Source organism: Agelaius phoeniceus, chromosome 32 (assembly GCF_051311805.1).
Source record: "Agelaius phoeniceus isolate bAgePho1 chromosome 32, bAgePho1.hap1, whole genome shotgun sequence".
Taxonomy (NCBI): domain Eukaryota; kingdom Metazoa; phylum Chordata; class Aves; order Passeriformes; family Icteridae; genus Agelaius; species Agelaius phoeniceus.
Genome location: NC_135296.1, coordinates 182,483 through 201,022, shown reverse-complemented (window position 1 = coordinate 201,022; position 18,540 = coordinate 182,483). Strand labels below are relative to the sequence as shown.

General features: G+C 65.1%; 2 protein-coding genes across 6 annotated transcripts in view; both read right to left on the bottom strand.

Annotated features, from left to right (window-relative positions):
* LOC129133823 (venom factor-like) overlaps nt 1–6,394 on the bottom strand; it is a 33,772-nt gene extending 27,378 nt beyond the window's left edge. Inside the window, exons 1-8 of the mRNA XM_077192342.1 lie at nt 6,175–6,394; nt 4,922–5,114; nt 2,241–2,400; nt 1,338–1,408; nt 883–977; nt 706–788; nt 517–607; nt 159–261 (exon numbers count right to left, since the gene is read on the bottom strand). Of these exons, the coding sequence (XP_077048457.1) occupies nt 159–261; nt 517–607; nt 706–788; nt 883–977; nt 1,338–1,408; nt 2,241–2,400; nt 4,922–5,114; nt 6,175–6,281 (903 nt within the window). The 5' untranslated portion in view covers nt 6,282–6,394. The remainder of the gene's footprint in view (nt 1–158; nt 262–516; nt 608–705; nt 789–882; nt 978–1,337; nt 1,409–2,240; nt 2,401–4,921; nt 5,115–6,174) is intronic.
* A 5,196-nt stretch (nt 6,395–11,590) lies between these two features.
* DNAJB1 (DnaJ heat shock protein family (Hsp40) member B1) lies at nt 11,591–18,534 on the bottom strand. Of its 5 annotated transcripts, none has more exons than XM_077192381.1 (3): nt 17,807–18,534; nt 15,985–16,544; nt 11,591–12,537 (listed from the first exon to the last, which is right to left on the bottom strand). In XM_077192381.1, the coding sequence occupies exons 2-3, from the start codon at nt 16,456–16,458 to the stop codon at nt 12,307–12,309; spliced, it is 705 nt and encodes a 234-aa protein (XP_077048496.1). In that variant the 5' UTR covers nt 16,459–16,544; nt 17,807–18,534; the 3' UTR covers nt 11,591–12,306. The 5 variants fall into 5 exon arrangements, with proteins under 5 accessions (XP_077048496.1, XP_054509468.1, XP_077048495.1 ...); XM_054653493.2 differs by having other exon boundaries at nt 11,594–12,537; nt 17,793–18,151; XM_077192380.1 differs by lacking the exon at nt 11,591–12,537 and adding an exon at nt 12,548–12,963 and having other exon boundaries at nt 17,793–18,151.
* Between the last annotated feature and the right edge of the window lie 6 nt (nt 18,535–18,540).

Here is an 18,540-nt window from a genome sequence, read left to right as displayed (position 1 = left end):
TCACCGGGACAGGGCTGGGGACAGGGACAGTGGCAGTGCCAGCATTGGGGACATCGCTGGGGACAGGGACAGTGGCAGTGCCAGGCTCACCGGGACAGGGCTGGGGACAGGGACAGTGGCAGCGTTGGGGACAGGGACAGTGGCAGTGCCAGGCTCACCGGGACGCGCCGCAGGGACTGGGGGATGCTCTTCCTCTCATCGTCCACCATGACCCCAAACAGGACAAAGGCCATCCCGTCCACTTTCCTCCCATACAGGTACCTGGGGACAGCCACCGTGTCACCGTGCCACCCTGTCACTGTGTCACTGTGTCACTGTGTCCCCATGTCCCCATGCTGCCACCCCATCTCTGTCACCCCATCCCTGCCACCACCACTGATGTCCCCAAGCCACGCCGTGTCCCCATCGTGCCACCCCCAGGGCCACCCGCCAAGCCCAGCTGTCCCCTGTCCCCCCACACAGCTGTGACCCCCGAGGGGACACTGTTGTCCCCAAAAAGGGACATTTTGGTGTCACCTGGCGTGGATGGACACCTTGAAGTCCTGCTGGCGGTCGATGTAGAGAAATTTCTTCTCAGGAACCACGGACACCTCGAAGCTGGGCAGCACTGCGGGGTGACATCGGTGACATCGGTGACACGGTGACACCGCCACCCCCTGGGGACAGCCCCCGATGTCCCCAAGGCCACCCTCACCCCTCACCCACCGTATTCCTTGACCTCGAATTTGGTGCTGAAATCCTGATCCGGAGAATCCTCGAATTTGGCCGAAATCGTCCACATGCCCAAGCTGGGGGAGGTGACAGGGAGGTGACAGGGAGGTGACAGGGAGGTGACAGTGCCAGGGGTGTCCCCAGGCCACCGCGGGGGACGGTGACACCCACCTGATGACCTCGGGCAGGTTGTGGGTGAGGGACAGGATCCCGTTTTTGGTCGGGGACGACACCAGGACTTGTTTGATGATGACGTTGTCGGGCGTCTGAGGGAACACGCGGGTGGCACCGTGTCACACCCGTGTCACCTCTGTGTCACCTCTGTGTCACCCACCTGTGTCACCCACCCGTGTCACCCCTGTGTCACCCACCCGTGTCACATCCATGTCACCCACCCATGTCACCCACCTGTGTCACCCACCCGTGTCACACCCGTGTCACCCCTGTGTCACCCACCCGTGCCACCCACCCGTGTCACCCACCCGTGTCACCCACCCGTGTCACACCCGTGTCACACCTGTGTCACCCACCCGTGTCACATCCATGTCACCCACCCGTGTCACCCACCTGTGTCACACCCGTGTCACCCACCCGTGTCACACCCATGTCACCTCTGTGTCACCCACCTTGATCTCCACGGTGACCGTCTTGGCCACCGGCTGCATGAGGTGGTTCACGGTGAAGAGGCGGCAGAGCACTGGGAGGGGACACAGGGGACAAGGTCAGGGGACACAGGGGACACGTGGGGACAGCCAGCACTGGGAGGGGACACTGGGGACTGGAAGGGGACAAAGTGAGGGGGGACAAGGGGGACAAGGTGAGGGGACAAGGACAGGGTGGGCAGACAAGGGAAAAAGTGAGGGGACAACATGAGGGAACACAGGGGACAAGTGGGGACAGCCAGCACTGGGAGGGGACACTGGGGACTGAGAGGGGACACAGGGGACAAGGGGAGCAGAGGGGGACCTGAGGGACAATGTGAGGAGACACAGGGGACAAGGTGAAATGACAACATGAGGGGACACAGGGGACAAGGTGAGGTGACAACGTGAAGTGTCCCCACAGTGTCCCAATCCCTTTGGTGTCCCCATCCCCTCCAATGTCCCCAGCTGTCCCCAGGGTGTCCCCAGCTGTCCCCGCAGTGTCCCCAGGGTGTCCTCAGGGTGTCCCTTCACCAGTGCTGCCCAGGGTGTCCCCATCCCTTTGGTGTCCCCATCTCCTCAATGTCCCCACAGTGTCCCCATCTCCTTGGTGTCCCCATCCCCTCCAATGTCCCCACCCGTCCCTGAGTGTCCCCAGGGTGTCCCCAGGGTGTGCCCAGGGTGTCCCCCTCACTGGTGCTGCTGGGGGTGTCCCAATCCCTTCAGTGTCCCCATCCTCTCCAATGTCCCCGCACTGTCCCCAGGTATCCCCAGCTGTCCCCGCACTGTCCCCAGCTGTCCCCGCAGTGTCCCCAGGTGTCCCCAGGTGTCCCCAGCTGTCCCCGCAGTGTCCCCAGCTGTCCCCAGGTGTCCCCAGGTGTCCCTCACCGGTGCTGCCCGGGGTGTAGATGGGTTTGTCGGTCTGCACGAAGATGTGGCCGCTCTGCAGGGACACCAGCAGCACCTTCTCCAGTGTCACCGCGCCCACCCGCGCTGTCACCGCCACAAACGGCTTCCCTGGCGCCTGCGGCAGCGCCTTGGCTGGCACCTGGGGACAGGGGACAGGGGACATGGGGATATGGGGACATTGGGGACAGTGGGGACATGGGGACACTGGGGACCGGGGGGACAGTGGGACAGGGGGAACAGTGGGGATATTGGGGACAGTGGGGACATTGGGACAGGGGGGACATGGGGATATGGGGACAGTGGGGACACTGGGGACATGGGGATATGGGGACAGTGGGGACAGGGGGGACACTGGGGACACTGGGGACAAGGGAGACACTGGGGACAGTGGGGACTTGGGGACACTGGGGACATTGGGGACAGGGGGGACATTGGGGACATGGGGACACTGGGGACAGTGGGGACAGTGGGGACATGGGGACACTGGGGACATGGGGACAGGGGGGATGGGGGGACATTGGGACACTGGGGATATGGGGACACTGGGGACAGGGGGGACAGTGGGGACAGGGGGGACATTGGGGACAGTGGGGACATTGGGGATATTGGGGACAGGGGGCACTGGGGACATCCACGGGGACAGGAGACAATGAGGACACTGGGGACATTTGGGACATTGGCGACATTGGGGACATCTGTAGGGTCACCTGGAGGAGACCACCCCACTGTCCCCAGCAGTGCCCACTGTCCCCAGCACTGACCACTGTCCCCAGCAGTGACCATCCCTCTGTCCCCAGCAGTGACCATCCCACTGTCCCCAGCAGTGACCATCCCTCTGTCCCCACCAGTGACCACTGTCCCCTCCCCCGGCCATTCCCCACCCCCACTCAGGGTCAGTTCCCGTTTCCCATCCTGGGCAGTGACCGCAGGGACAGTGACCGGTGCTGGTCACCAGGGGGTGGCACTGACCAGAGAGGGGACAGTGACCCGTGCTGGCCACCAGGGGGTGACACTGACCAGAGAGGGGACAGTGACCCGTGCTGGTCACCAGGGGGGTGGCACTGACCGGGGTGGTGGCACTGCCCAGGGGGATGGCAGTGACCAGGGGAGGTGACAGTGACCAGAAAGGGGTGGTGGCAGTTACCAGAAGGGGACAGTGACCGGGGGGTGGTGACACTGACCAGAAAGGGGAGGAGGTGACAGTGACCAGAAGGGGGTGGTGACACTGACCAGAAAGGGGAGGTGACCCCGTACCTTGATGGTGGCACTGACCAGGGGATGGCGGCACTGACCAGGGGATGGTGACACTGACCAGGGGATGGCGGCACTGACCAGGGGATGGTGACACTGACCAGGGCATGGTGACAGTGACCAGGGGGTGGTGGCGCTGATCAGGGCATGGTGGCACTGATCAGGGCATGGTGGCACTAACCAGGGGATGGTGACAGTGACCAGGACATGGTGGCACTGACCAGGGCATGGTGACAGTGACCAGGGGGCGGTGGCACTGACCGTACCTTGATGGTGGCCGTGGCCAGGGGGGGATGGTGACACTGACCAGGGCACGGTGACAGTGACCAGGACACGGTGACAGTGACCAGAGGGAGGTGACCCCGTACCTTGATGGTGGCCGTGGCCAGGACATGGTGGCACTGACCAGGGGGTGGTGACAGTGACCGTACCTTGATGGTGGCCGTGGCCAGGGCATGGTGACAGTGACCAGGGGGGGATGGTGACAGTGACCAGGGCATGGTGACAGTGACCAGGGGGTGGTGGCACCGACCAGGGCATGGTGACAGTGACCGTACCTTGATGGTGGCACTGACCAGGGCATGGTAACAGTGACCAGGGTGGGGAGGTGACCCCGTACCTTGATGGTGGCCATGGCCAGGACATGGTGGCACTGACCAGGGCATGGTGACAGTGACCAGGGCATGGTGACAGTGACCGTACCTTGATGGTGGCCATGGCCAGGGGGTGGTGGTGGCACTGACCAGGGCATGGTGACACTGACCAGGGCATGGTGGCACTGACCAGGACACGGTGACAGTGACCGTACCATGATGGTGACAGTGACCAGGGGGGGATGGTGGCACTGACCAGGGCATGGTGACAGTGACCAGGACATGGTGACAGTGACCAGGACACGGTGACAGTGACCGTACCATGATGGTGACAGTGACCGTACCTTGATGGTGGCCATGGCCAGGGGTGGTGACAGTGACCAGAGGGGAATGGTGACAGTGACCAGGGCATGGTGGCCGTGGCCAGGACATGGTGACAGTGACCGTACCTTGATGGTGGCCGTGGCCAGGGGGTGGTGACAGTGACCAGGACATGGTGACAGTGACCAGAGGGAGGTGGCCCCGTACCTTGATGGTGGCCGTGGCCAGGGCATGGTGACAGTGACCAGGACATGGTGGCACTGACCAGGACATGGTGACAGTGACCAGGGCACGGTGACAGTGACTGTACCCTGATGGTGACAGTGACCGTACCTTGATGGTGGCACTGACCAGGGCATGGTGACAGTGACCAGAGGGAGGTGACCCCGTACCTTGATGGTGGCCGTGGCCAGGACACGGTGACAGTGACCAGGGGATGGTGACAGTGACCAGGGCATGGTGGCCGTGGCCAGGACATGGTGACAGTGACCGTACCTTGATGGTGGCCGTGGCCATCATGCCCTGCTCCGGGCTCAGCTCCACGTGGCTCCGGAACAGGACCTGGCGCTTCTGGGGGAAGTCCTGGACCAGCAGCAGGGCCTGGGTGGCCGCGGTCACCCCGGGGGCCTCCAGGAGCAGCCGCTCGTCCGTCTCCAGCCGCAGCACGGCCGGGGTCACCATGGTCACCCTGGGGACAGCCGGGGCTGGCCGGGGCTGGGGGGGCACGGGGCACAGGGACCTGCCCCGAAACCCCAAAATCCGCCCCAAAAACACCCAAAATCTGCCCCAAAACCACCAAAATCTGCCCCGAAACACCCAAAATCTGCCCCAGAAACTCCCAAAATCTGCCCCGAAACACCTTGGGAACCGCAGAAACACCAAAATCTGCCCCAAAAACCCCCAAAATCTGCCCCGAAACCCCCAAAATCTGCCCCAAAACACCTAGGGGACCTCAGAAACACCAAAATCTGCCCCAAAAACCCCAAAATCTGCCCCGAAACCCCAAAATCTGCCCTGAAACACCCAAAATCTGCCCCGAAACGCCCAAAATCCGCCCCAAAACCCCCAAAACCTGCCCCGAAACACCCAAAATCTGCCCCGAAACACCTCAGGCACCTCAGAAACACCAACATCTGTCCTGATATCAACTTGGGGACCCCATAAACCTCAGAGCACCCAGAAACCCCAAAATCTGTCCCCACAGCACCCATGGGTGGGGGGGGTCCCAAAAAGGGGATTCCAGGGGGGTCCCATTGTTTGGTGGTCTCACGGATGGGTGGGTGGGGGTCCCATGGGTGTGGGTCCCATGGATAGGGGTGGGTTGGGGTGGGGGTCCCATGAGGGTCCCATGGGTGGGGTTGGGGGTCCCATGGTTTGGGGGGTCCCATGGACAATGGGGTGAGGGGGTCCCATGGGCGGGTTTGGTTTGGGGTGAGGGTCCCATGGTTGGGGTTGGGGTGGGGGTCCCAATGAGGCTCCCATGGGTGGGGATGGGGTTTGGGGTGGGGGGTCCCATGGGTGGGGGTGGGGTGGGGGTCCCAATGAGGCTCCCATGGGTGGGGATGGGGTTGGGGTGGGGATCCCATGGGTGGGTTTGGGATGGGGGTCCCATGGTTGGGGTTGGGTGAGGGTCCCATGGGTGGGTTTGGGTGGGGTGGGGGTCCCATGGGTGGGGTTCCCAATGAGGGTCCCATGGGTGGGGGTCCCATGGGTGGGGGTCCCATGGGTGGGGGTCCCCAGTGTCTCACAGCTGAGCGCGGGCGGGGGTCCCGAGCAGCGCCAGGAATCCGAGGAGGAGGAAGAGGAGAGGACGAGGATGAGGAGGGTGAGGAGGGGGCAGCGCCGGAGCCCCCATGGCCGCAGGGAGGGGGGCGGCGACAGCGACGGCGACAGCGACGGCGACAGCGACGGCGACAGCGACAGCGACAGGGACAGCGACAGCGACAGCGACAGGGACGGGGACGGCGACAGGGACGGCGACAGCGACAGCGACAGGGACAGGGACAGGGACAGGGACGGGGACGGCGACACGGAGGGGGGGGGGGTCCCTTGTCCCTTTATGGGGGCGGCCCCGGGGGGGTTATTGGGTAACCCGAGCCCCGCCCCCACCCATGGGAGGGGTCAGGGTGGGGGTGGGGGGGGTGGGGGAGGGGGGCTCCGGCCACCTCCGGCCACCTTTGGTCATTGTCTGTCACCCCCGGCCACCCCCGGCCACCTCTGGTCACTTTTGGCCACCTTTGGTCACCCCCGACCACTTTTGGTCACTTTTGGTCACCCCCGGCCACCTCCGGACACCTTTGGTCACCTGCGACCACTTTTGGTCACTTTCGGCCGCCTGTTGTGGGTCTGGGGGTGACACCTTGGGGACCCTGGTGACAAAGGGGGAGTGGGGGTGGCTCCGGCCACTCCCGGCCACCTGCGGCCACCTGCGGCCACTCCCGGACACTTTGGTCACCCCCGGCCACCTGCGGCCACCTTTGGTCACTTTCTGTCACCTGCGGCCGCCGTTGTGGGTCTGGGGGTGACACCTTGGGGACCCCGGTGACAAAGGGGGGGGTGGGGGGGGGTGGGGGAGGTGGCAGCGGTTGGGGTGGGGGAGGGGCGGGGCGCGGTGGGGGAGGGGCGGCCGCTCCTCATTTCGGGGAAGGAGCGGGCGCGGGGCCAGCGCGGGGCTTGCGACACCGCGGGGACAGCGCGGGGACAGCGGGGACAGCGGGGACAGAGGGGACAGTGAGGGGACAGTGAGGGGACAGTGAGGGGACAGTGGGGGACAGTGGGGGATAGGAGGAGACACAAGGGACATCAGGGGACAGCGGGGGACAGTGGGGACAGTGGGGACAGCGGGGACAGCGGGGGCACAGAAGGGCACAGGAGGGGACACAAGGGACAGGAGGGGACAGCGGGGACAGCGGGGGACAGCGCGGGGACAGTGAGGACAGTGGGGACAGCGGGGACAGTGGGGACAGCGGGGACAGTGGGGGATGTGGGGAACACGAGGGGACAGCGGGGACAGAGGGGGACACAGGGACAGGAGGGGACAGCGGGGGACAGTGAGGGACAGCAGGGGATGTGGGGACAGCAGGGACATCAGGGGACAGGAGGAGATACAAGGGACACGAGGGGACAGCGGGGACAGTGGGGGACAGCAGGGGACATCAGGGAGGGACAGGGGACATGAGGGACACCAGGGGACAGCGGGGGGACAGCGGGGACAGTGGGGGACAGAAGGGGACAGTGAGGGACAAAAGAGGACAGCTGGGACAGTGGGGGACACAGGGACATCAGGGACAGTGGGGGATGTGGGGGACATGAAGGGACAGCAGGGACAGTGGGGACATCAAGGAGGGACAGGGGACATGAGGGACACCAGGGGACAGCTGGGACAGTGGGGGACAGTGGGGGACACAGGGACAGGAGGGAACAGCAGGGGATGTGGGGACAGCAGGGACATCAGGGGACAGTGGGGGACAGGAGGAGACAGCGGGGACAGTGGGGGACAACAGGGGACACAAGGGGACAGCGTGGGGACATCAGGGACAGTGGGGGATGTGGGGAACATGAGGGGACAGCGGGGACAGTGTGGGGACAGCGCGGCAGGGAGGGACATCAGGGGACAGTGAGGGGACAGCGGGGAGAGAGCTGGGGATGGCCCGAGGGACGGGGAGGGGACACTGGGGGTGGCACTGGGGACATTGGGGGAGAAGTGGGGACATTGGGGACACTGGAGGACAACTGGGGACACGGGGGGACAACTGGGGTGGCACAAGGGACACAGGGGGACACTGGGGACACTGAGGACATTGAGGGGACACTGAGGACATTGAGGGGACACTGGGGGACATTGGGGATATTGAGGGGACACTGGGGGACACTGGGGACATTGGGGACATTGAGGGGACATTGAGATGGCAGTGGGGGACATTGGGGGACACTGAGGGGACAGCGGGGACAGCCACCATGTCCAGGCCACCTGGACCCCTCCTGGGCACACCTGGGACACCTGGGGACACCTGGGGACATCTCAGACACACCTGGGGACACCTGGGGACACCTGGGCACACCCATTTGAGGAGGGGGCAGGAATAGACCCCAAAAGGGGGGTTCAGACCCCATTTGGGGAGGGGTCCCATAACCGATTTAGGGTCCAAAACCCCATTTGGGGAGGGGTCCCAAACCCGATTTAGGGTCCCAAACCCAATTTGGGGAGGGGTCCCAAATCCGATTTGGGGAGGGGTCACAAACCCCATTTGGGGAGGGGTCACAAACCCCATTTGGGGAGGGGTCACAGACCCCATTAGGGAAGGTTCCCAAACCCGATTTGGGGAGGGGTCCCATAACCGATTTGGGGTCCCAAGCCACACCTGGGGTCCCAAACCCCATTTGGGGAGGGGTCCCAGACCCCATTTGGGGAGGGGTCCCCCCCATGCCCATTTCTGGGGGGTTTTCAGCCCCCATTTGGGGAGGGGTCCCAAACCCCATTTGGGGTCACAAACTCCATTTGGGGAGGGGTCCCAAACCCCATTTGAGGAGGGGTCCCAAACACGATTTCGGGTCCCAGCCCCCATTTGGGGAGGGGTCCCAGACCCCGTTTGGGGAGGGGTCTCCCCCATGCCCATTTCTGGGGGTCCCAGACCCCATTTGGGGAGGGGTCTCCCCATGCCCATTTCTGGGGGGTTTTCAGCCCCCATTTGGGGTCCCGCACACCCTGGGGTGGGGAGGGGTCCCTGTGTGATTTGGGGAGGGGGCAAATGCGCCCCTCCCCCCTCCGTGCCCCCTCCCCCACCCCAAATCCCCGACGCCCCCTCCCCAAATAAAGCAGACCCCGCTTGGGTTTTAGGGTTTTTTAATCTCGGCCCCTTTTCCGGGCGGTTTCACCCCAAAAATCCGCGAGGGCCCCGCCCCTCCCCTCCCCCCCCCCCCCCGAGCCGCCCGCGGCCCCCCCGCCCCCCCCCCCCAATGAAGGATGAGGGGGGGGGGACCCCAAAAAGGGGGGGAGGGGATGTGGGGACCCCTCCCCTAAATACAGCCCTGGGGGGGGGAGGGGGGGCAAGGACAGGGGGGACCCCAAAATGGGGGGGGGGACAAGGACACCCCAAGACCCCCAAAATTGGGAGGGGGGGGTTAAGGACACCCGGGGAGCCCAAAATTGGGGGTCAAGGACAACCAGAAACCCCCAAAATGGGGGACAGAGATACCTGGGGACCCCCAAAATGGGGAGGGGTCTTCAGGTGTTCTTGACCCCCAAAATGGGAGGGACAGAACACCCAGAGACCCCCAAAATTGGGGTGGTCATGGACACCTGGGGACCCCCAAAATGGGGGGCACAGAGACCCCCCAAGACCCCCAAAATGAGGAGGGGTCAAGGACACCCAAAGGCCCCCGAAACTGGGGGGAGAAGGACACACGGGGACCCCCAAAATGGGGGCACAGAGACACCCAGAGAACCCCAAAATTGGGGGGTCATGGACACCTGAAGACCCCCGAAATTGGGGAGAGAAGGACCCGGGGACCCCCAAAAATGGGGGGGGTCAAGGACACCTGGGGACCCCCAGGACCCCAAAATTGAGGGGGGTCGAGGATACCCCAAGACTCCCAAAATGGGGGGGACCAGAGACACCCAAAGAACCCCAAAATGGGGGGGAGGGGGAAAGTGGGGACCCCTAAATTGGGGGGGACAAGGAGACCTGGAGACCCCAAAATTGGGGGACAAGGAGACCTGGGGACCCCCAAAATGAGGGGGAAAGAGGCACCCAGAGACCCCCAAAATGGGGAGGGGTCAAGGACACCCCAAGACCCCCAAAACTCGGGGGGAAAGACTCCTGGGGACCCCAAATTTGGGGGACAAGGACACCTGGGGACCCCCAAAATGGGGAGGGGTCAAGAACACCTGGAGACCCCCAGGACCCCAAAAATGGGGAGGGGTCTTCAGGTGTCCTTGACCCCCAAAATGGGAGGGACAAGAACACCCAGAGACCCCCAAAATGGGGGGGACAAGGACACCCAGAGACCCCCAAAATTGGGGTGGTCGAGGACACCTGGGGACCCCAAAATGGGGGGGAAAGAGGCACCCAGAGACCCCCAAAATGGGGGGGGGGGGACAAGGACACCTGGAGACCTGGACACCCCGAATTTGGGGGACAGGGACACCCAGAGCAGAGAGGGGGGGACAGGGACACCCCAAAACCCCCCAGGACACCTTGGGGGTGACCCAAAACCTCCCTGAGATCGGGGACAGGGACACCCCAAAACCCCCTGAGACAACGGGGTGACCCCAAAACCACTTGGAGCTCCGAGACTGGGGACAGGGACACCCCAAAACCCCTGAGAATGGGGACAGGGACACCCCAAAACCCCCTGAGACAGCGGGAGGACCCCAAAACCCCTCTGAGCTCTGAGATTGGAGACAAGAGCACCCCAAAACCCCTCAGAGCTCTGAGCTCGGGGACAGGAACACCCCAAAACCCCCGGGACAGCGGGGTGACCCCAAAACCCCCCGGGATGGTGGGGTGACCCCAAAACCCCTCTGAGTTCTGAGACTGGAGACAAGAACACCCTAAAAAACCCCTCAGAGCTCTGAGACTGGGGACAGGAACACCCCAAAACCCCCGGGACAGCGGAGTGACCCCAAAACCCCTTGGAGCTCTGAGACTGGGGACAAGGACACCCCAAAACCCCTCTGAGCTCTGAGCTCAGGGACAGGAACACCCCAAAACCCCCCTGAGCTCTGAGCTTGGGGACAGGAACACCCCAAAACCCCCCGGGACAGTGGGGTGACCCCAAAACCCCTTGGAGCTCTGAGACTGGGGACAAGGACACCCCAAAACCCCTCTGAGCTCTGAGCTCAGGGACAGGAACACCCCAAAACCCCCCTGAGCTCTGAGCTTGGGGACAGGAACACCCCAAAACCCCCCGGGACAGTGGGGTGACCCCAAAACCCCTCTGAGCTCTGAGACTGGGGACAGGGACACCCCAAAACCCCCGGGATGGTGGGGTGACCCCAAAACCGCCCTGAGCTCGGGGACAGGGACACCCCAAAGCCCCCGGGACAGCGGGGTGACCCCAAAACCCCTCTGAGCTCTGAGACTGGGGACAAGAGCACCCTAAAACCCCCTGAGACAGCGGGGTGACCCCAAAACCCTGGGAACAGGCGGGTGACCCCAAAACCCCCTGAGCTCGGGGACAGGAACACCCCAAAACCCCCGGGACAGCGGGGTGACCCCAAAACCCCTTGGAGCTCTGAGACTGGGGACAAGGACACCCCAAAACCCCCCGGGACAGTGGGGTGACCCCAAAACCCCTTGGAGCTCTGAGACTGGGGACAAGGACACCCCAAAACCCCTCTGAGCTCTGAGCTCGGGGACAAGGACACCTCAAAACCCCCGGGATGGTGGGGTGACCCCAAAACCCCCCGGGACAGTGGGGTGACCCCAAAACCGCCCTGAGCTCGGGGACAAGAACACCCCAAAACCCCCTGAGACAGCGGGGTGGCCCCAAAACCCCTCTGAGCTCTGAGACTGGAGACAAGGACACCCCAAAACCCCCGGGACAGTGGGGTGACCCCAAAACCCCTCAGAGCTCTGAGCTCGGGGACAGGAACACCCCAAAACCCCCGGGACAGCGGGGTGACCCCAAAACCCCTTGGAGCTCTGAGACTGGGGACAAGGACACCCCAAAACCCCCCAGGACAGCGGGGTGACCCCAAAACCCCCCGGGACAGTGGGGTGACCCCAAAACCGCCCTGAGCTCGGGGACAGGGACACCCCAAACCCCCCGAGGAGGAGGAGGAGGAGGAGGAGGAGCCCAGCGGGATCCCCCCAGCGCCAGGGGCTGTTCCAGGGGGTCCCCCCCGAGTCTGCACCCCCGGGGGGGTTTGGGGGTCCCTATGGGGGCAGGATCTGCTCCAGGAGGGGTTTGGAGGCGGGCGGGATCCGGTCCGGGAATTTGACCTCGAACTCAATGACGAGGTCCCCGCGCAGCTCCGGGGAGCGCGGCAGGGGCAGCCCCTCCCCGGGGACGCGGCGCTTGACCCCCGGCTTGAGCACGTCCTGGAACACCATGGGGATGGAGCGGCCATCGAGCGTGGGGACGGTCACCGTGCAGCCACACAGAGCCTGGGGGGACATGGGGACACGGGGACAGGTCAGGGACATGGGGACACAGGGGACATTCCATGTCCTGGAACACCATGGGGATGGAGCGGCCATCGAGCGTGGGGACGGTCACCGTGCAGCCACACAGAGCCTGGGGGGACACGGGGACACGTCAGGGACATGGGGACATGGGGACAGGTCAGGGACAGAGAGACATGGGGACATTGGGACATGTCAGGAACATGGGGACATTCCATGTCCTGGAACACCATGGGGATGGAGCGGCCGTCGAGCGTGGGGACGGTCACCGTGCAGCCACACAGAGCCTGGGGGACACGGGGACAGGTCAGGGACATGGGGACACAGGGGACATTCCATGTCCTGGAACACCATGGGGATGGAGCGGCCATCGAGCGTGGGGACGGTCACCGTGCAGCCACACAGAGCCTGGGGGGACATGGGGACACGGGGACACGTCAGGGACATGGGGACAGGTCAGGGACATTGGGACATGTCAGGGACATGGGGACACGTCAGGGACACAGGGGACATTCCATGTCCTGGAACACCATGGGGATGGAGCGGCCATCCAGGGTGGGGACGGTCACTGTGCAGCCACACAGAGCCTGGGGACATGTCAGGGACACGTCAGGGACATGTCAGGGACAGAGGGACATGGGGACAGGTCAGGGACAGAGGGACACAGGGACATTGGGACGCATCAGGGACATGGGGACAGGTCAGGGACACGGGGGACATTCCATGTCCTGGAACACCATGGGGATGGAGCGGCCGTCGAGCGTGGGGACGGTCACCGTGCAGCCACACAGAGCCTGGGGACACGGGGACACGTCAGGGACACGTCAGGGACATTGGGGACACAGGGGACATTCCATGTCCTGGAACACCATGGGGATGGAGCGGCCATTGAGGGTGGGGACGGTCACCGTGCAGCCACACAGAGCCTGGGGACATGTCAGGGACACCCCAGGGACATGGGGACATCGGGACATGTTAGGGACATGGGGACAGGTCAAGGACACGTCAGGGACATAGGGACAGGTCAGGGAAGGGGACAGGGGGACACATCAGGGACAGGGGGACACAGGGGACGTGGGGACAGATCAAATACACAGGGACACAAGGGACCCGTCAGGGACAGGTCAGGCACATAGGGACACGGGGGACATGGGGACAGGTCAGGGACACAGGGGACACGGGGGACACGGGGGACATGGGGACAGGTCAGGGACACGGTGGACATGGGGGACAGGTCAGGGACACAGGGGACACGGGGGACAGGTCACCGACAGGGGACAGGGTGGACATGTCAGCGCTGGGCCAAGGGGCACCCCTGGCATGGCCCCAGAGTGACCCCCAGAGTGACCTCCAAAGTGACACCCGGAGTGACCCCAGAATGACCCCAGAGTGACCCCAGATTGACCCCCAGAGTGACTGCTGAGTGACCCCCACAGTGACCCCAGAATGACCCCAGAGTGACCCCTTGGCCACCCATTGTGTCCCCCCACCCGAGCTGTCCCACCTGTGACGTCCCCCCTGGTATCCCCACCAAGCCCACCCATGTCCCCACTGCCACCACCCCAACCCTGACGTCCCCAACACCACCCAGCCCAGTCCTGATGTCCCCATCTGACGTCCCCACCACCACCCACCACCCCATGTCCCCACTGCCACCCACCCTTGATGCCCCCACCAAGACCAACCCAACCCCAATGTCCCCACCATCACCCAGCCCTGATGTCCCCAAGATCACCCCATCTCCAATGTCCCCCCAAGCCCACCCAGCCCTGATGTCCCCAAGATCACCCCATGTCCAATGTCCCCCCAAGCCCACCCAGCCCTGATGTCCCCACCAACACCAGCCCGACATCCCCACCAAGACCACCCCATCTCCAATGTCCCCACTGCCACCCCGGCACCACCCAACCACTCGTGATGTCCCCACCAAGCCCACCCACCTCCTGATGTCCCCACCAAGCCCATCAGCCCTGATGTCCCTACCAAGACCACCCCATCTCTTGATGTCCCCATCAAGCCCACCCTCAATGTCCCCACTGTCACCCATCTCCAACATCCCCACCAAGCCCACCCTCCCCCTGGTGTTCCCACCAAGCCCACCCCATCTCCAACGTTCCCACCAACACCAACCCCTGACATTCCCCCTAAGCCCACCCAGCCCTTATGTCCCCACCAAGCCCACCCTCAATGTCCCCACTGTCACCCATCTCTACTGTCCCCAAGCCCACCCCATCTCCAGTGTCCCCACCAAGACCACCCCATCTCCAGCGTTCCCACCAACACCAGCCTCTGATGTTCGCACCAAGCGCACCCCATGTCCAATGTCCCCCTGCCAACCACCCTCAATGTCCCCACTGTCACCCATCTCCAACGTCCCCACCAAGACCACCCAGTGCTGATGTCCCACCAGGCCCACCCACCCTGATGTCCCCACCAAGACAACCCCATCTCCAACGTCCCCACCAAGCCCACCCACCCTGATGTCCCCACTGTCACCCATCTCCAACCTCCCCACCAAACCCGCCCACCCCTTGATGTCCCCACCAAGCCCACCCCATCTCCAATGTCCCCACTCCCACCCAGCACCATCCACCGCTCATGATGTCCCTACCAAGCGCACCCCATCTCAAACGTCCCCACCAGGCCCACCCACCCTGATGTCCCCAGGACCACCCCATCTCCAACGTCCCCACCAAACCCACCCATGCCGATGTCCCCACTGTCACCCACCCCATCTCCAACATCCCCACCAGGCCCACCCACCCTGATGTCCCCACCAAACCCACCTGCTCCCTGACGTCCCCACCAAGACAACCCCATCTCCAAGGTCCCTACCAAGCCCACTGACCTGTTGATGTCCCCAAGCCCACCCACTCCTTGATGTCCCCACCAGGCCCACCCCATCTCCAACGTCCCCACCAAGCCCACCCACCCTGATGTCCCCAAGCCCGCCCACCCCTTGATGTCCCCACCAGGCCCACCCCATCTCCAATGTCCCCACTCCCACCCAGCACCACCCACCGCTCATGATGTCCCTACCAAGCGCACCCCATCTCCAACATCCCCACCAATCCCACCCATGCCGATGTCCCCACTGTCACCCATCTCCAACATCCCCACCAATCCCACCCACGCCAATGTCCCCACTGTCACCCATCTCCAAGGTCCCCACCAATCCCACCCTCCATGTCCCCACTGTCACCCATCTCCAACGTCCCCACCAATCCCACCCACCCTCAATGTTCCCACTGTCACCCATCTCTACTGTCCCCACCACCACCCTCCCCTTGATGTCACCAAGCCCACCCAGTGCTGATGTCCCACCAAGCCCACCCACTCCTTGATGTCCCCACCAGGCCCACCCCATCTCCAATGTCCCCACCAATCCCACCCACGCCGATGTCCCCGGTGCCCCGGGGCCGCGCTGACCTCGCGCAGGCTGATCCTGGCCGGGTAGACGATGTCGGAGCCGTCGCGCCGGAACACGTCGTGCGGCTTGTCCTTGAGCACGAACACCACGTCGGCCGGGATGTTGTTGGGCGTCTGGTCGCCCTCCTTGGGGAAGGTGATCTTGGTGCCCTCCTTCCATCCCCTCTTCACCTCGATGGTCAGGATCTTGTCCTCGTTCCTCACCGTCTTCCCGTCGGGGCCCAGGCGCTTGTGGGAGATCTTCATCTTCTTGGTGCAGCCGCTGTAGATCTCCTCCAGCGACACGCGCAGCTCGTGCAGCACGGGCGGGTCCTGCTTGCGGCCCTCGCCGCCCCGGCCCCGCGGGAAGCTGACGCTGCCGAATCCCCCCACGTGGAAGGTGTTGAAGGTCTCGTCGCCGTCCTCATCGTCGCCGTTGCGCTGCACGAAGAAGGTGTCGAAGGGGTTGCGCCCGTCGAAGAACTCGGCGAACATGGCGTGCGGGTCGCCGCGGAACGTGTAGGTGAAGGTGGGCCCGTTGGAGCCCCCCGGCCCGGGCGTGGGGGCTCCCCCTTTCAGCCCTGGCGGATTTTGGGGCGTTGGGAGGAAGGTGGGGAAGGCGCCCATCAGCCCCTCCCCGCCCCCGGCCGCGGGGAGAGCCGCGGGCAGGGCAGGGCAGGGCCGGGGCGTGGGGCAGGGCCAGGGCGTGGGGAACCGTGGGGAACCGGTTCTGCCCGTGGCGCCGACGCCGCTGACGGTCCCGGACGGGCCCCAACAGGCCCAGCCGGCTCCAGCGGGTCCCCCCCGGCACCGCCCCGGCGCCCTCCCGGCCCCCCCCGGGCACTGCCGGCCCCGCCGGGCCACGCGGGGCGCCCGGCCCGGAGCCCCCTCCCCGCGTGCCCCTCTCGGTGCCACCCGAGCCCTGAGCCCACCCTCCCGTGTGTGCCCACCGCCCCCAGCTGCCGATCCTGGCACTGGCACCTGGCACTGGCGCCTGTCCTCGCTGTCCCCTGCCCCCCTCACCTGTCCGTGTCACCTGTCCCCTCACCTGTCCGTGTCACCTGTCCCCTCACCTGTCTGTGTCACCCGTCCCCTCACCTGTCCGTGTCACCTGTCCCCTCACCTGTCTGTGTCACCTGTCCCCTCACCTGTCTTCACCCCGTGTCCCCCTCACCTGTCCCTGTCACCCGTCCCCCTCACCTGTCCCTGTCACCTGTCCCCCTCACCTGTCTTCACGCCCCATCCCCCTCACCTGGTCCTGTCACCTGTCCTCACCCCCTGTCCCCTCATCTGTCCCCCTCATCTGGCCCTGTCACCTGTCCCTGTCACCTGCCCCCCTCACCTGTCCCCACCCTCTCACCCCCTCACCTTCCTTGCTGTCACCCCCAAGCCCCCCACCCCTCACTCTCCCCCCAATCTCCCCTTCAGCCCCCCACCCTCACCCCCCACCTGCCCCTCCCGTGCCCCCCAGACCCCTCCCCACCTAACCCTGGACCCTCTCACCCCCTCTCTGCCCCTTCCGTGCCCCCAGACCCCCTCCCCACCTGTCCCAGTCCCCTTCCCCACCTAACCCTGGACCCCCTGACCCCCTCACTGCCCCTCCCGTGCCCCCCAGACCCCCTCCCCATCTGCCCCCGAGCTCCCTCCCCATCTACCCCAGACCCTCTCATGCCCTCTCTGCCCATCCTGTGCCCCCCAGACCCCTCCTCACCTACCCCTTTACCCATCCCGTGCCCCCCGGACCCCCTCCCCACCTACCCCCTCACCCCTCCCGTGCCCCCCAACCCCCTGCCCTGCCCCCGGGCCGTCCCCCCGGTGCCGCCGCTCACCCTCCTCCCCGTACTTGTCGAAGATCTCCCGTTTCTTGGGGTCGCTGAGCACGTCGTAGGCCTCGGCCACCTCCTTGAAGCGCTGCTCGGCCCCCGGGGACCGGTCCTTGTCCGGGTGGCAGCGCAGCGCCTGCCGCCGGTAAGCGCGGCGGATGTCGGCGGCCGAGGCCCCCCGGGACAGCCCCAGCGTGCGGTAATAATCCTTGCCCATGGCCGCCCCCGCTGCTCTGGCACCGGGCACGGCGAGGATCCGCGGGACGGGCACGGGGAGGGAGCCCCGAGGGGCGGGGGGGGACGGGGAGGGACCGGGGAGGGACCGGGATGGGGAGGGAGGGACCGGGATGGGGAGGGATGGAAAGGGATGGAGAGGGATGGAAAGGGATGGGGAGGGATGGGGAGGGACCGGGATGGAGAGGGAGGGATGGGGAGGGACCGAGGAGGGATGAGAGGGACGGGGAGGGATGGGGATGGAGCGGGGAGGGATCGGGGAGGGAGTGGGAGGGATGGGGAGGGATCGGGAATGGATGGGGATGGAGTAGGGAGAGACGGGGAGGGGCCGGGAGGGATCGGGGAGGGACCGGGGATGGAGCGGGGAGAGGAATGGACCGGGGGAGGCACCAGGGAGGGTCGGGGATGGAGCGGAGACTGGGGATAGAGCGGGGATGGACCGGAGGAGGGACCGGGGAGGGACCGGGGAAGGACCGGGGAGGGACCGGGGATGGATGGGGATGGAGCGGGATGGAGCGGG